Source organism: Acomys russatus, chromosome 16, assembly GCF_903995435.1.
Source record: "Acomys russatus chromosome 16, mAcoRus1.1, whole genome shotgun sequence".
Taxonomy (NCBI): domain Eukaryota; kingdom Metazoa; phylum Chordata; class Mammalia; order Rodentia; family Muridae; genus Acomys; species Acomys russatus.
In genome coordinates, this window is record NC_067152.1 from 21,150,943 (window position 1) to 21,168,650 (window position 17,708).

At 54.5% G+C, this 17,708-nt stretch overlaps 1 protein-coding gene across 1 annotated transcript; it reads right to left on the bottom strand.

The window, feature by feature from the left end:
• Positions 1–4,869: 4,869 nt before the first annotated feature.
• Positions 4,870–17,694, bottom strand: Xylt2 (xylosyltransferase 2). Its single transcript, XM_051158342.1, has 11 exons — positions 17,491–17,694; positions 10,761–11,253; positions 10,365–10,540; positions 9,896–10,098; positions 9,408–9,488; positions 9,006–9,222; positions 8,742–8,918; positions 8,260–8,522; positions 7,773–7,968; positions 6,900–7,233; positions 4,870–5,628 (listed from the first exon to the last, which is right to left on the bottom strand). Exons 1-11 carry the CDS (start codon positions 17,623–17,625, stop codon positions 5,306–5,308), a joined length of 2,598 nt encoding a protein of 865 aa, XP_051014299.1. The 5' UTR covers positions 17,626–17,694; the 3' UTR covers positions 4,870–5,305.
• Between the last annotated feature and the right edge of the window lie 14 nt (positions 17,695–17,708).

Sequence of the window (17,708 nt, forward strand, 5' to 3'; positions counted from 1 at the left end):
ACCATCCTGCATATCAGATTTGTATATTACGGTTCAGAACAGTAGTAAAATTAGTTATGAAGTAGCAACAAAGTAATTTTATGGTTGGGGATTACCACAACATGAGGAACTATATTAAAGGGTAGCAGCGTTAGGAAGGTTGAGAACCACTGCTCTAGAGTGTCATTGGTGCTTCCTCCTTGGCCATGGCTCTGAAAAGTTCAGGGGCCTGGCCCCAGAGGTGGGAGGGTAGCAGGAGCAGCTAGCCCTGTGATTGACCTGCTGCCACAGATAGAGGGAGCCAGCTACAACCTAAGAGATGGCAACATGGCAGCTCTCCTCCTACAGTGCCTCTGCAGGGTCAGAGCAGAAGCTTGTGGGACAGTAGGCTCAGCCATGTCCCTCCTGCCCTGGAAGAGAAGATTCCTTCCAATGGTGAAGCAAGTTAGATTGCAGTGAGCTTCTTCTAGCCCACCAAATACACTGAGCCCACATTATCTTCTGGTTCTTGATGTATTTCAAAATAGAAACAGCAGCAAAGAGTCTGGTTTTGGGGTACTCACGGAGGGCCCTGGCAGGCCTCTATCAGCCCAGCCTTAACCTCAGAGGTCTGGCCTCCAGGAGAGGGCCAGGAAGGAAATCACAGCAGGTAGGATGGTGGGAGACAGGTACTAGTAGCTGCAGCCCTAGAAAAGGAAGTGTAAAGTCCAGGGGCTACAGGGGTAGGGGTGGGAGGATAGTTTAGGCCTGTCTCAAGAGAATCAAAGCTGTCCTTTCCAGGTCCCTTAAGAGATGGGAAGGGGCAGGACAGGTGGCCACTTCCTGAGTGATAAGCAAGCCATGGTGGAATGGGAGTGCAGGCAGTGCCCTGAGGCCTCTCATAGCCTGGTGGCAGTTGAAAGAATTAAGAGGGCAAAGGTAGCCGGGCGTGGTGGCGCACGCCTTTAATCCCAGCACTTGGGAGGCAGAGGCAGGCGGATCGCTGTGAGTTCAAGACCAGCCTGGTCTACAAAGTGAGTCCAGGATGGCCAAGGCTACACAGAGAAACCCTGTCTCGAAAAACCAAAAAAAAAAAAAAAAAGAGGGCAAAGGTTTTAGCCATCTCTTTGTCTTCCCCCATGTATGTACACACCTTTTACACTGCTGCTTCAGTGTCACCCCTTCTAGACACCCTGTTGCCTGTCCCTTCTGGGCTTTCCTGGCCTGGGGTCTGTCCACAGATGCAAAGTGGGGCTTTTAAGTACCGGGGACTTTGTAGCCTTTTCCTTGTCCTGCCCAATGGGGACTGAGTAGACACCAGGTAAGGGTAATATGGGAAAAGCTGAGTTCTACAGGGCACCCATGGCTTAGAGGGCTGGATGGTTCAGGACCCCAAGTACTATGCAGTCAGCTGGGGAAATGTGCCCTGGTTGTTTCGTCCAACCGTTGGGCACACAGACTGACTGCCACAGGGTTTAGATAGATCCTGGGCAGCCTCATGCAGGCTCTGTCTGGGGACACCATTATGGCCAAGAAAAACACTGGGAGCAAGGGAGTCACGCACCACTGTTAGCCAGCTTCCCTTGCTGTCTGGCTGATGAGGCTATGGCCCAGGGCAGTGTTCCTGCCTCTACAAGCCTCTGACACCTTTCCCTCCACTGCGTTCTAGCCCCATCAGACAAGTACAAGGGACCTCATCTGCATGTCTGCTCCTTTCTCTGGCTGGACCTCTGCAGGTGGCCCATGGTACAGTTAGGGAGGAGCTAGGGCTCAGGATCCAAGGCAAGCCTGGGATACAAGGTTAGCCTGCAAGAGAGCAGAGTCCTAACACTGTCCTAGTATACATCTGGCCATTCCTGTTTCTGCTAAGTCCAGGCCCTCAGCATGTCTGGGAAACACTTAGAGGAGGAAGAGAGTCCATTCCTCTCTGGCCACTGGCTCCTTCTGCCCCTCTGTCAGCTCCGATGGCCTTCCAAAGGTCAATCCGAACAGTACGATCTGTCATCTGTTGTCACCCCTTCATCCTGGATCTGGTGCTGAGTTGGGAGTTGAGAGCTTAGGGCTACTGCTCAAATGCATTTGCTCCCTACATAGCTGCTGTGTGCTGTCCTGTCCCTAAGGAGGGGCCTGGAAGTGCTGGAGTTGCCTCCTCCTGCCCACAGGAAGAAACCTGCTCCTGCTTTCCTCCCTGGAGCTAGGAAGGGACCTCTGTCTTCACTGCTTACCAGTGGTGGGGGAGGGGCCTGGCCAGGATGCTGTAAACTCTTCCTACTGCTGCTCTGAGCTAGAGGGAACCTGGGCTAGGGGATGCATTGCTCAGCAGATCTCAAAGGCCCCTTCCCTAAGGAACAGTTGCCTGTTAAGCTAAAAACAAACAAACAAAAAACAAAAACAGGGCCCTTTGGTCAGCAAGCCTAACGCAGCTTTGTGCACCTGTAACCCCAATTCAGTAAGCCAGACAGAAGGATCCCTGAGGCTTATGGGCAGGCCAGCCCAGCTGAAAAAACTCCAAGCTCCAGGTTCAGTAAGAGATCTTGTCTCAAAGGACAAGGCAGAAACTGGCAGGGATATCTGGCATTGTCCTCTGACCTACACATGTGTGCACATTGGTGTATGGAGCCCCCCAACACATACATACACATGTATCTTTAAAAAACAAAGCCCACTGCTCTTGGGACTACTATGCTGGTTAACTGGTCCTGGCTGTGGGCTCTAGGATGCAGACCACCTTGAAAGCTTGATTTACTGCCTGGGCCTCAGGCTGAATCCAGTTGGTAATTTTTCTGTACCGGACAGAGTTGATATTAAAACAAAATGCCAGGGGAGAGGTGGAGAGATGGCTCAGTGGTTAAAAGGCACTGCCTGCTTTTCCAAAGGTCCTGAGTTCAATTGCCAACAACCACATGGTGGCTCACAACCATCTGTAATGGGATCTGATGCCCTTTGCTGATGGGCAGACAAACATGCAGACAGAGCACTCATTTTAAAAAGCCCTCCAGGTGGTGTTGATGCATACCTTTAATCCCAATACTTGGGAGGTAGAGGCACGCACATCTCTTGAGTTTGAGGCCAGGGCTATCTTTAAAAATCAAAATAAATGCCGAGTGTAATGGCACATGCCTTTAATCCCAGCACTTGGGAGTTCGAGGCCAGCCTGGTCTACAGTGAGTCTAGGACAGCCAAGGCTACACAGAGAAACCCTGTCTCAAAAAACAAACCAAAAAGGAGGAGGAGGAGAAAAAACCAAAATAATAAAACAAAAAAAGCCACCCTCACCATCTGGAGAGCTAGAATACAGCATCAAATATTCATTCAAGTGGGAGTCAGACAAACCACCATTCTCTGTGTGCTCCTGCCCTTAGCACTTCCTGACTGGCCAGCCACACCCTGTGAGAACAGCCGAGTGGTGCTGGAGGCCTCCACCCTCTCTGGAGAACGCCTCACCGTCTGGAGCTTTGTCCCTGGGCTCATGCTTCGGCTCAGTCTTTTTGCTAACTTGCTACCTGAAGGTTGGAAGTACCCACCGCCAACTACCCACCTGCTGCTGCACTCTCTTCTGGCAACTGGGAAAATGCTGCAGCCTGGGCAGCAACCAGCCAACTTCCTCCCTAAGCTAAGCTGAGCTTTGCCCAGTGTGGCTGCTGATGAAGTGATTTTAGAGGTCCAGAAACCTTCGTTCGGACTCCCACATTATGTGAGGCATGAAGAACTAATACTGCGCCCTTACTGGCAACAGGCGGAGAATCAGGTGGGAAGGCAGAGTTCGAAAAAGGTAAAGCAAGTAACTTGGCCATTCCCTCGGGTCCTACGGCAGTGGTTCAGTCCCTGGCCCTGGCCATAAAGGGGCAAACTACAGAACCAAACAGTAGGCCATAACCACAATAACTGTTATTGAGCAGGCTACAAAGGCAGGGCTTGTGTAGGAAGAAAGATGAAGCTCTGGGGATGGGCTTGTTATGCTAAAGGCCCCTAAGGCATCCTGGCCCAGTGGTGGTGGTAGAGTGCCAGGTGGGGTGGTTTAGAGCTAAATGCCACCGATGCTGGGTAGTGAATAGGAATCTAAGCCTCCTAGGGCCCATTTTCTCAAAGAAAGAAGGCTACACCCAAAAGCTGTCTGGCTTCTGGGTGGATTTTCAATTGCTCCCGCTGCAGGGACTGTTACTATTTCAAGACTATCCAAGAACCAGCCAAGACTTCTAGAAAGCCCAGGGATCAGCCACAATTTCCTCATATGCAGGAGAAAACGCGGAGCTTCAGTGTGCTGGCTAATTTGTCAGTTTGACCCAAGCCAGGATCATCTGGGAGGTAAGGCACCTCAGCAGAGAATGCCTCCATTAATGACTGATGTGGGAAGGTCCCACCACTGTGGGTCGTTAAGTCCTGGGCAGGTGGTCCTGGCGGGGCATAAGAAAGATCATGAACCTAGAGAACAAGCCCATAAACATTTTCCCGTGGCCTGCGTTTAATGCCTGCTTCCAAATTCCTGACCTGGCTTCCCTTTATGAAGGACTGTAAGCTGTAAGGTGAAATAAACCCTTCCCTCCCCATGTGTCAGTCACGGTCTTTATCATAGCAGTAGAAAGCAAAGGAGGACATTCAGCTTGGAGAGATAGAGATATATTTCCTCTGTTGCATATTTCAGACTTCACACTGAGCTTCAGGCACGACGCGCGACTCCTCTGAGCGCTCTGACAGTCTCCCTGCGATGCCAGCGGGGCTGCCTCCTCCTCCAGGGCACACCTGGGACCCTGCATGGACCTCAGCAGGCCCTGATGCCCTGCATTTTCTAGGGCAGGGTGTGCTGGAAAGCCTGAGAGCCAGCCCCACCCCTGCTCTAGGGTCCCCTGGCTACCAGAGGGAGAGGCCATCTCACGGCTTCACAGTAGCCCCCCTCCCCAGGTCATGTGGAGCGGCGGGGCAGGCACCTAAGAGCCTCAGCTGTGAGCTGCACAGGCCCAGGCTGGGAATGGAGGCTCTGGAGGGTGCAGCAGCAGATGTGCTCTGTGATGCTCCCCATGGCTATGGCCCACTTCCTGGGCCTGCTCTGAGCCCTATTGCACATCTTCCTCCCTCTGCCATTCGCCTTAAATTTTTTTTAAAAAAAAGTACAAACTAGAGAAGAGCAGAGGAAGAGACTCCTTGTGGTTGCGGTGGACCTCTGGTCCCTTGCAGCGCCATTAGCAGTAGTGAACACGGCACCACCTTCCTTGCCCTCAGTGCACGTTCCTGATGGCTCAAACAGGCACACTGCCTGGGCCTCCGGTTCTTGCCTGTGGGAGAGGTGTCCCTCCGCTGTCTGTAAGGTGCAATTCCCCGGTTCCACCGGGTTGTGCCGGCTGGGGCCCTGCTACCTGAGTCGCCCATCAGCTTTGACAGGCCCCAGCTCTGATTTGGGGTCAGGAGACAGAGAGCTCCAGCTGGTCAGTCTGCAGAGCTCCAGGGAAGGACAAGCAGAAGGGCCTATGGCACACAATCCTGCGACAGACCAGAAACTGCTCAACTCCCCGTCCGTCCAGGCCTCAAGAGCAGGCCCCGTGAGCTCTGTGTGCTTCCGGGCAGCCTCCTCCAGGGCCTCTGGCTGAGGGAGGTTCAGGATGCCACTTAGGCCCTGAAAACTCTGCTCCATGTATTCGTTGTGGGGTGGTCCCGCGTGCAGCCAGCTGGCATCATCTGGGGACAGAGAACAAGCAGTTAAGCATGCCCTTGTCCCATGGAGGCCAGACCTCAGGAGTCAGGGCTGAACACAGCAGTTCCCACCCTCACCTTACCATGGGGTCTCATTTACAGAGCAGACTGGGGCTAATCCAAGGGATTTTCTGTGCCTATAAAATCATCAGCTGTATAAAACCCTAGTGGTAACTGTCGTGGTGACTCACACTTGTAACTCTTAACAAATGGGAGGCAAGAGGACTGCAAGAGTTCAAAGCCAGAACGGGCTATACAGTGAGTTCCAGGTAGCCTGGGCTCCATTGTAAGTGTCTCAGTATATAAATTAGCAAAATTAGAAAGTGTAATTCTAAATTCCCAATGTTAGGATTTTTTTTGGGGGGGAGGGGGCAGAGTTTGGAGACAGGGTTTCTCTGTGTAGCCTTGGCTGTCCTGGACTCACTTTGTAGACCACGCTGGCCTCGAACTCACAGTGATCCATCTGCCTCTGCCTCCCTGAGTGCTGGGATTAAAGCTGTGGGCCACCATTGTCCAGCTCCATTTTTTTTTTTTTTTTTTTTTTAAAGCTGAGGTCAGAACCCAGGGCTTTACTAGGCTCAATCCCCAACCCCCCTCCCCCACTTTCGAATTATGTTAAACAAGGTTAAACAAGGCACCTTAGGAAGTAAGACTGCACTCTGGCTGTTACCATCCCCACCCCTTCTTGAGTACCACAGGAGCCCCCAGACCCCGTGGCAGCCCGTTCTCTCCATTGGGCTGGCTTGTCTTGCCAGCTTCCTTCTCACCATCTTCTGTACCTTACTCCCCTCCACTCTGTCCTCTCGCGCAGACATGTACCACATCGTCAGCTGGCGCAGAACATGTTCTACCTTTTTGTCTTTTGAGGTGTAGTCTCAGGCCTGCCTGCTGAGCCTTCTGCTGCCTCCTTCAGCCAATGGGGAAGTGGCTTGCCTGCGCCGCATCTGCCCCAGCCCCTCATACTTATCTCTTTAGGTTATGCCTGCTCTTCCCCACCACAGTGGTGCTGTCCTTACCTAACAAATGAAAAGGCTGAGTAATTTATTCTCAAAGCTCAGGGCCCGGTTATAAGGGCAGAGCCACACTGCGGTCTGCCTGACTCCCCAGGCTTCCCTTTCCCCACTACCACATTGCAGGGATGGAAAACCAGAGCCCCGCCTACCTCCCTTGTCCACACTCAGCCCTGGGTCAGCACCCTGGAAAATCCTGCTCTGTCCGAGTCACAGGCAGCATTCGGGTACTACATGCATCCTTACCTTTCCTGAGAGGTAGTTTGCGGTTGAAGGTCAATGGCAGCACGAGGAAGCGGGTCTCACCCATGGGTTCCCAGAACTGAAGCAATCGAACAGTCCAGGCTCCTGGCCTCAGTGGCCGGCTCAGTGGGGGCTTGTACTGCGTGACTTCAGTGTCCGCATCTACCGTGATGTCGTATGATGTGGCCACGACATAGGTTGGGTCAATCCAGACCACTGTGGCTGTGAGGTTGGGGCCCCGGGCCCAGCGCTGCATGGCTACAGGCTCATCCAGTGGTCCCAGCAAGCCCCCAAAGTTCCGGAAGAGACGTTCTTTCGGGTCCCATTCAGTGCCAACCTGTAGGGAGGGAGGCAGCTGGGTAGAAGCCTGGAAGAAGTCCTTTTATCTGCTCTCATGCCGTGACCTTAGGCTAGTCACTGCTTCTTTCAGGGCCTCAGTTTCCCTATCTCCAAATTGAAGGGGTGAGTCTAGAATTGAAATATCTCTCCCAGCTCTGAGGTTTATTCTAGGCTGCCAAACTGTTCTGTGATCGTGGGGCCCATAAAGGTAGACCACCCCCCATAAAGCCGGAGCCTCCAGGAAAGTACACTCAAAGCTCATCTGGACTATCTTTGCACTTTAGATTAGAACCGACAGCTCCATCCCTGCTCCCTATGTCATCTGAGAGGGCCCTTCAGTGTATGCCTGTGAGGGTGACGTAGACATGTATGTGTGGCATTACTGAGGTTGCCATTATTTGGAAAGCAGAGCCCGGAGAGCCCCGCCCATAAAGGTCTGATGGAGTCCTTACCCCTCCCTTGGTGTCTGTCCCTCTCTTCCCACTCCCTGCGTCTTGCTGGGGGTCAGGAGAAAGCAAGGGGGAGGACCTGTCCCACCTCCAGACTCTGGAGCCGGCTGGCCTGGTCACTGTGCCCCAACAGCTTCAGCGACCTCTGGGGCATCAGCCACATCTCAAGTGTCTCTGCTGGCCCCTGGGCTGAGGGCTGCACCGCCTGCGTCACCAGGTAGCCCTGGAAATGGTCGTCATAGAAATACAGGTGCACGCTGGATGGCAACCCCCTGGGCTCAAACCTAGGAAGGTTTCGGCAGGGAGAAAGGGAGATGCCATCAGCACACCTGATACCACCTGGAGTCCCAGGGAAGGGGCACTGGGGAGCCCCAGGCATTTCTTCAGCCCCATATCTCACACGCCCCACATGGTCCTGGCTGGCTCTTTCCTTCTTTACCTCCTTTAATTTATTTATTTATTTTTTTCCCTCCTGCCTAAGACTGGGGGACTCTGGGCATGGGTTGTCTCTGATCTGCTCCACCTAAGGCACCATATGCTAAAAGCCTACTCTATGTCAGAAGAGGGAGTCTCACCTACAGAGTGCAGTGGCCGGTGGGGGTATAGCAGTGACGGCGTGATGCAGGCTGAGACGGGCAAAGGCTGTGTAAGCGGTGAGTAGGACATCACTGAGTCCAGTAGGGCCATCGGCCACGTCATAGGTGTTCTCCCAGTAGGCCTTGAGAGCTGGTGTGCTGGGTGGGTAGCTGCCATACAGGTGGAAGTCCAAAATTTCCAGGACTTCCTGGTTCACAGTTGACTCAAACTTCCGGGCAAAGAAAGTGGGTCTGGAGACTTGCTGGGGAGGAAGAGACAAAGAAGATGAAGGGCACCTGCAAACCCCAGAACACAGCAGGGGCTGCCCCTCTCAACACTGTGTACGTTGGTCTCCTTGACTTCACCTGCTGCTGCTGCTGCTGCCCAGACCCAAGGGGGCTGCTCCAGGTGGAAACCCACCCTGCCTTTCTGACACAGAAAGCTTGTGGAGTGCAGGCTTCTTGGGGCCAAGGGAGAGCACCTGAAGCCGCAGGAAGTCCTGTGGCTTGAAGTCATTGGGGGAGCAGCCACACCAGTCCACGATGTGCTTGTACTGGCATTTGCAGCCCAGCTTACGGTTCCAGTTGGTGACTCGCAAGTTGTTGTCCACAAGGCTCTCACAGGCCGGGCTGTTCTCCAGCACTGTGTGGAAGAACGACTGCAGATGGCGGAAGAAGGTGAAGGGTGAACCACGGGCCATTCAACCGGTGCCCTCCCTGGACTTTGTGCCTACCCGGTCACCCACCTCGGCTGGAAGCAATGTATAGGTATAGAACTGGCGAAGCTGAGCCACAAGGGGGTCGTCTGTATACACCACGTATTCCACAAAGCTGCGTGTCAGCACGAACCAGTCAGAGCCACCATCCACCACGATGCCTCCAGGGATCTGCCGTTCACCCAGGCGCCACATGTGGGAATCACACTCATGGAAAAGCCGGTCCAGGCCTTGCTTCTTGATGAACCTGAAGGAGGCAGAAAGGCCACAACTGAAGATGCCACAGAGTGGAGCCCACGCCTTCTTTCTACCCGGTGACCAGCGTGCCTCCACCTGTGACTGGTTTAAGGGCTGTACAGCCCAGCAGGGGCCATCAGGTGCCCTTGTGTGGGAGGCATCATCGTGTGAGACCTCCTTCCCCACCCCTCTCACCTGGAATTGTCTCGCCCATGTGACTTAAGGAAATTCTTGTCCCGGTTCTTGGATAAGAATGCTACCAGCTCCTCGTTGGTCCTGGTGAGGGAAGGGAACGTGTGCAGCAGGTTGCTCCGTCTCTGTCCCAGAGCAGATGCCCTCTAGCATGAATGACCTTCATTTCTTGGACGTTCCTATTAGACACTATTAGACATGTGTCTGACCCTTGTCTGATACTCTGGGGCAATGGTACCTGAGGGACCCAAAGAGGACCCCATCCTTCCTCTACTTTTTCTATCTGACCTAGCACTGTGGGCAAAAGCATCTGGCTCTTATCATTCCCAGGCATCAGAACCACCTTTTACCAGCTTCACACCCCAACCCATGCCTGGGGCCAATGGGCCATATCTAGGCTGTTGGAGACCTTAGACTGAGACGTGGCAGACAAAATGGACCCACCAACCCTGACGCCACAGGTGGGACTCCATTCCCACCCATCCCCACACCTGGTTGGATAGTCGGTGGCACTCAGGTTGATGAAGAAGTCCCAGGTCCACCCAGGAATTTCCAGCAGGTCCTTCATGCTCTGCAGGTACATCCTCAGAAGGCTAGCCCCGCCCCAGATGGTGACCATGCGCCAAGGCGTCACCCGCACATTACCATAGTGCTGGGCCAGCTCCACCACCTCCCGGTACAGGTAGTTGGAACGCTGAGGGAGAAGGGATGCTCAGTAGATGGAGGTGGGCACTGTGGTTGTAGCCCCCACCCACGTGAGGACACAGCACAAGAGACACAGACAGGAGAGAGCAGACTCCGTCTCCTAAAAGGCTGTGCCACCTTATACGTGGCCATTCTGGACCTCAGCTTGCCTTCTCCAGGTATTCTAGCCAACCTTCTAGACTACCTGTCTACAACCTTCAGCCTCTGATTTGTTCAGCCAGCCAGATTCTCTGGGGGCTTCCGGGCTCACAGTACCTTGTCCACGTGGATATAGAAGAAGTGCTGTTCATGGTAGACAGCCTTGAGAAGGCGCTTCAGCTGGCGGACAGCACGGCCATGAACCACCAACATGTAGGCGATGCGGACTGGAGGCCCACCAACAGGCTGCTGGGCCCGAATCTCTTCCCATTGGATGCCAGGGCTTATCTTGCCTGAGTGGGGTGGACAGGGACATTAGTGAGATGGAGAAAAGGCTGCCTGCTTGTCTCCTAACAGAAGAAGCCTAGATGTGGAGCCCTAGTCCCGGCTCCCCCCTCTGCCAACTGGTACATTTATCACAACTTTGGACAAGGAGGGCCAACTGGGAAAGTAGCATGAAAGCATCACCTCTCGCCCATTTCTGGGAAGGACCAGAGTACCCTAGTCCCTTACCAGCCAGCTGGCAGTGCCGGGGCACAGTCTTGGGCATGAGACTCCCAGCTTGGTGCAGGCACACCACATTGGCAATCTCCTGTTGGCACTGCTTGGTGCTGGCCCGGGCCAGTGCTGACAGTGCATCCTTGCCCAGAATCTCACACTTTGGAGTGAAGCTGTTGTCCGTGGGCTGAGGGGCACCTTCCACACTCCCTGTGTCTCCATGTTGCGGGAAGCCACCGGCCCCTATCAGTGCTTCTCCAGCTGCTGCTCCGCTCAGGTTCTGTCGGCCTGGGGCCTCTGGAGGTGGGGCAGGGGGCACCCGTCGGCTGGCTCTTTGCCGGCTGGTTACCGCCCGCACCACCTTGGCCACAGGCACACCTGGGCTCTCAGCTCGGCCCCGCCAGCGCCCATGCCTTCTACCAGCACTGCCCCTACGCCCTGCGGAGCTGTCTGTGTCCTTGGAGCCCTCGCCAGGGTCTAGTGGTCGTGGCTTCCTCTGCCTTCCTTTCTGTAAAAGGCAAGCAGATCTTGGTTAGTCACCTCCTTCCCTTCTGCAAGTTCCATCTTGGCCAAGGTTACCTTGAACTCTAGAAGCTCCTTTCAACCCTCTAGCTATAAAAGTCCTACTCGCTAAATAGTTCTATACAAACAGTGACGTGCCAGGGCCAGCTGACTGAGGTAGTAGCTTCTATCGTTTCCATCTCGCTCCATTGCACCTCACATGCCCCCTCCAGATCTCAGGTCACATGGCACTGGACTTCCTTTTCCTGCTCACGGCTCGTACCGCTTTCTCTTTCAACATTCATCCCCATCCATGCCTTCTCCAAGAGAAGAGTGTCTGGACGCTACAGAGGGTGCAGGAGTGCCCCTGATGAGACCCATGCCTCCTACCAGGGACTGGCTGGGAGGGCATGGCGCTAACCTCCACCTGCATCGGTTGCACTAAAGCTTTTCATGTGGGAGAACTGAGGCTACAACAGGGCAGTAGCTCAGGAGAGAGGAGTAGAAACGGAGCCTGAGATGCTAATGTGGGCTGGGACTCCCAGGAAGCTGAGGCAAGGTGCTGTGCTGAAGGACCCAAGCAGGAGCTGGCAGAGGAAGGCTTCAAGTACAAAGTACGTGTGACAGGCAAGCCTGAAGAGGAGCAGGAAGCTCCATACCCCCCTAGCCCCAAAAGCAGCCCTGAGGTGAGGTCAGCTCAATGGGCTCTCCTACCCCAGGACCGCCTGTGGCCAGCAATCACAACAGCAATCAGTCCCTGGCTAGAAACCTGAGGTCCAGGGCTAGGTCCACAGCTGGAGGCTGCCAACCTCTGTACTTGTGACAGGATCTCTCAAGGGGACTCAGAAGCCCTCCATGCTGCCTGATGCCCCAAACTCCCTGTCTAGTTCAACTTACCCTCCTCCATGCTCCCCACTTCTCTTCTTCACTTAGCCCACCTATCCTTTAAGATCAGCTCAAGTCCCCACGTGGACAACCATTAGGGTGCACTGAGCTCAGAGCCCCTGGAAACCATGGCTGACGGATGGAAGAGCTGGCACACGAGGGACAGAAGACACAAGGGGTGCTCCCTGAGTGCTCTGGCCAACTCTGCTACCTCGCCAGCAGCCACTGACCCTCTCTGACCATGGTCCCTCAGCTCTGAGAGTGAGGATCAAATGAGACATCAACACTGACACTGTAGCGGGAGAGGCCATCTCTCCTGGTCGTCCCTTTCCTTTCTCCATCCTGTCAGTCCCCTGCCTCTTGCACTCTGCGCTCTTGTTCTTCACGCTTGCTCAAGTGCTCTCTCTCTATAATCACCCTTCCTGCATGGCTTGCGGGAGGTACTTGGGTCCTCCCATCTGCTGCCACTCCATGTCAGTCTCCTGGCTCCCAAGACAGATGCTGGGGCCTGTCTTTAGGCTCCAGCCTTTGTTTCCTGGTGAGCCCATTCAGTCTCTCACTCTCTGTGGACCAGCCTTATTCCATCCATATCCCAGATTTATGTCTCTGGTCTGGGAAGTTCCCCTGAAACAAACAGCCTCCTTGCCACCTTCCTTGGGAACTTAACCACCTCAGAACTCAAAGTGCAAATGGCTACTATCCTCCCCTCCCCTCCCCTCCCACTCCTTCAGTCTTCACATCTCAGTAAGAGGGCAACCTTTTGCAGCGCCAATTCCAATTTTCCCTTTGGAGGGGATGGGTGGCACTGACGATGAGGTAAAGAACCTCAGGATGCTAAGCAAGAGCTCTAGGGGCTCCAGCCCCACGCCCTGGACTCGGCTCTGATTCTTCTCTTTCTTTCCCTTATGCTCCACATCCAACCTGTTGTAAATGCATGAAAACACACAGAATTTCACTGTTTCCCCACTTCCCTCAGCCTGGATCCCCTGATGTCCTGGCTTATACTTGTGTCCCTTATAGTCTCTTCTCATCACAGCCACCAGTGTTCCTGTTAGAACTTTTTGGATTTTTGAGACAAAGTTTCTCTGTGTAGCTCTGATTGTCCTGGACTCACTTTGTAGACCAGGCTGGCCTCGAACTCACAGAGATCTAACTGCCTCTGCCTCATGAGTGCTGGGATTAAGGGCATGCGCCACCATGCCCGGCTCTCTTTTAGAACTTTTTAAACTATTTATTTATTATTTTTATGTGTATGGATGTTTTATCTGCATATATGGCTGTGTACCACAGATGTGCAATGCACAGCAGAGGCCAGAAGAGGGCATCAGATTACCCTGGGATTGGAGATACAGACAGTTATGAGTAGCTATGTGGGTGCTGGGAATTGAAACCCCAGTTTTCTGGAAAAGCAGCCAGGTGCTCTTAACTGCTGAGCAATCTCTCCAGCCCCTCTTTTTAGAACTTACATTCCCATGACCAGATGGCCAGTGGCCTCTCCTCTTAGCTATCCCTCCCACCACCCTGCCCCTGACCCCACGGTCTATGCAGTGTCTTTCCACTCCTCCTGGCATGCCTGGTTCTGTATTGGCTATGCCCTCACTCCAGGGGCGCTCTCTGGACATCCCATAGCTCATCCCTTGCCTCTTCAACTCTTTGCTTAGGTGGTGTTTCTCAGCCAGGCCTGCCCTGCAAACTCTAGCCTTCCTCAGCCTCTGTTCTACTTTCTCCAGATATGATGATCTTGGGCCAGGAAGAAGGCTCAGCAGGTAAAGGCACTTACTGCCAAGTCTGACAACCTGAGTTGGATCTGTGGGGCTCAGGTCATGTAAGGAGAGAAATGACTCCCACAAACTGCCCTCTGCCCTCCATATGCATGCCAAGGCCCAAGTGTACCCACCCACACCCACATATCCATACCTAATACAATAACATATTTTCTTAAGAAGTGTGCTGCTGCTCTCTTCCGCCATCCTAACCAGAATTTATTTCATGCTCTTCGGTCTGCCATGCACACGGTTGTCAACACTGCTAGCGGGTGTTTAGCTTGTTTGTTCATGGGCATCTTCCCAGAGTCCAGAAGAGTGTGTCACTATGATAAGCAGTTGACTTATGCTCAAATGAATGACTGTAAAGGTCTTGTGTAGGTATGGTATTCACAAAGGTTGCCATCTTTCCGTTATTACTGGGGACTGAGATAGAAATCATCAGCATGAGGCCAAGAGTCAGGCTGTCAAGCATGGCAGACTCCAGGTGGAGTCCAGTGTTAGGCTCCCCCTGCCCTTTTCCATAGGAACACAGGAGGAATGTGGGAGCCACCTTCAGGCAACAGTTCTATCTGTACCCCACAGTACCCAGGCCCTGTGTTTAGTACCCAGATGGCTTTCTGGTGCCTTCAGAGGTACCCAGTAAGAGTAGGGGTGTCCCTCTTTATCTGAGACACTGGAGAGTAGTCAGGAGACTCCCTGTCACGCTCATATTGGGGAGGGCAGTCCGGGCTGGCCAACCTACAGAATAGTGGCACCTGACCAGCCACACTGTACACTCAAGAAGATGCCCCCCCAACATTAGGTGGGTAGTGATGGCAAAGAGGTACAAGCCCTAGGGCTCAATGCCTGTACCAGTGCAGCAGGGAGCTGGTCAGAAGTGTAGGGCATGAGGGCACAGAGCCAGGCTGGCTGTGGTGGGGGACAGGATGTGGGAGGAACTAGGCATGTTGGTGGCCCGCACTGCATCAGGGAGCTGGCTGACCCTGAGAAGGACAATCCCAAAGGAGTCTAGGGACCAGAAGACAGCAATAAGGAAACAGGCCCCGCTGGGTAGCCAGCCCCAACTCCTTTCCCCCTTTCAGCTAGGTTCCAGAGCCTAAAGTTATGTCTCTTGACAGGCTGCCCTCAATAGCCTCAGGGCGGTTCTCTGGCTGGATGCCCTCTGGTCTCAGAGCCCCCCCTCCCCCCCAGCAAGGAGGCATAGAAAGTTCTCTGCCACTTCCTAACTCTGAGAATCCTTGAATCCTCCCTGAGCCACAAAGACAGGGAACACAGAAATGCTCACCCCTCCCAGGCCTGCCCACACCGCCCCGCCCCCTCAAGACTTCTTGGACTGCATTTAAAACAAGCAGTGAAAGGGTATTTGTGAAAGCTTTGAATACCATCAAGTAGCCCTTTGGGGGTTAGTGATCATCCCAGGTATCCATTCTCACCCCTCCACAGGCAGCAGAGTGCTTTCCTTAACTGCTCACTGGCCTCTGTTGCGGAGCTTTCCCACTGCACTTACGGTAAAACCCACTCAAGTCCCTTCCTGTGGTCTCTCTGGCCATAAGGGATGGAACCATCTTTGGGGAAAGTGCCCTACCCTCTATCCATTCCCTAAGGATTTCCCCAGTTCGGCCCACTCTCCAGAAAACCGTCTGCTCAGACACCCCTGCCCACCTCTTCCTGGAGGGGAAGTCTTCCCCAGCCTCCTGAACTGAGCCAGCCCCCTTGTTATTCTAGCTTCCCTTGGCTGCCTCTCCTGACAGACTGTCTGCCCTGTAGGCCAGGACCTCATCTAGTCTTTATTTCTGTATTCCCAGTATGAGCTCAGTGCCTGATAGGTGAGAACTTAGCTGGTGCTGACTGACTGGACTGGGTGAATGAATGGATGTATGTCCCACGGTGCAATGCTGAGACAGTGTATTATGTTCTGACAGCTTAGCAGGTGTGGAGAATTCCTGTACGGATTCACAGGTGCTGTTCGACTTCACTGTTTTCATTGTCACCACCACCAGCCCCACTCCCCAAAATCGGTGCTACTACTACCCCAACAGAAGTGGTGCCTGGAGGTGGTCTACTCGATAGCAGAACCAGGACAAGGTCTCACTTGCCTGCTAACTTCCTACAGCATTATACTGTGCTGTTTCACAACTCCGGTCTGAGGAGGTGGCTGCCAGAACGCCACAATATTTAGGACACTGGGGACCTTTCTCCATTCTCATCTAGAATCCCTTTCTCAGCTTTAGCCAGGTGTGTGTTTGTGTGTGTGTGCACTGGGTGGGGGAGACCCCAAATTCTCTCACCTCACCAGTTCTCCAGCCCTGGCTGTAGGCAGAGCAGCAGGGGGCTCAGCCCATTTAATGATTCAAACCACCAGCCACTGGGCCATCTACTTCTGAGAAGACTCAGATTCTGACACGCTCCTCCCCTAGTCGTCAGCAGCCTGCCCCCTCACAAAGACCAGGGTCAGAGGGCCACCCACTCACCTCTGCCAGCCCACTCCATCTGACATGTCCCAGTTGCCCAAACATCTGACTGAAACTCTCTCCTCTCTTTTCCCAGCGAATCAATTCTCCCAGTCTCCCCACCAGGTCTTTGACGTTCACCAGGTGCAGGGCAGAAAGGCTCCCAGGCTTCATGCCTTCATCCTGCCAAGCTAAAGCCCCAAAGCCTTGGAAACACTGGACAAAGGGGCAGAAGCAAGAGTTCCTGACCTCTGGCCGTTGCTTAAGACTTTGATTTGGCTAATCCTCTCCACCTTTCCAGAACGGACTTAGACCCCACTGGACCCCTCCAAACCACACTACCAGGAAGGTGTACCTGAGCCTGCAACTAAAAGCACCAGTCAAGATTAAGAAAACGCCTGGGGTCAGGGTCTGGGGCTCACAGCTGCTGTTCCATTAGCCAGACATGGCTCCCTCCTCCTCTGATGTCCTAAGGCCAACTCAACAGATCACCTTCTATTCTATCCCCTCTAAAGATCCACCCGGGTTCTTCCCTAGCTGAGAAAGCCACGCCTAGAGGACACTTCAGTGTTTTTCCCTTGGGGTCACTCCTGTTCACTCTACTCCCGGGTATACACTTTGTCACAGGCCATAATTCCATCCCCCCCGAGCTCCACTTCACCACCAGTCGCTGCTTCTCAGGCGCAGCTGAACACGGATGCCCGGGGTCCCCTCTGCCCCCACTCCTCCGCCCACGACGCGTACACCCCCGCCCCCTCCCAACTTCAGAAAGTTTGGCCTGAGGCTCCCCACCTCCGAGCAGACTGGGGCCCAGCCGCTCCTCCCAGCCCCGATCCCCGTGCCTGACCTTCATCGCTTCCCGGGACGGAGACCACCCCACCATGACCCGCTTTTCCCTCCGTGGCCCCCAGTCCGCCAGCCGCCCCGGCCTCCGGGTCACGCACCGCTCCTGCACGCAGCCAGCCAGGCCCTTCTTTCTGGGAAGGGAGCACTGGGGGCCGGAGGCCGGGCTCCAGTAGGCTGCCTGCACCCTGCATGCACGCGGCCCGTGCCCCACTTGCCTGGCCGGGGCCGCCCGCAGCCCCGCCAGGACCCCGCGCGCCCCCGCGCCCGGCCTGCCCGCCCGCACGGCCGTCGGAGCACCTCGCCCGGCTCGTCCTCCTCCAGGCCGCTGAAGCTCCACACCACCAGGCCCTGCAGCAGCAGGATGGCCAGCGCGGTGGCGATCGCCAGCTTGTAGCGCCGCACCAGCTTCTGCACCCGCGCGCTCGCCACCATCTTCCTGCCCCGGACGCGGGGCGCGCGTCCGGCCCTGCAAACCGGCCGCGGGCTTGCGCACCGGCGCGGAGACGAAAACCCCT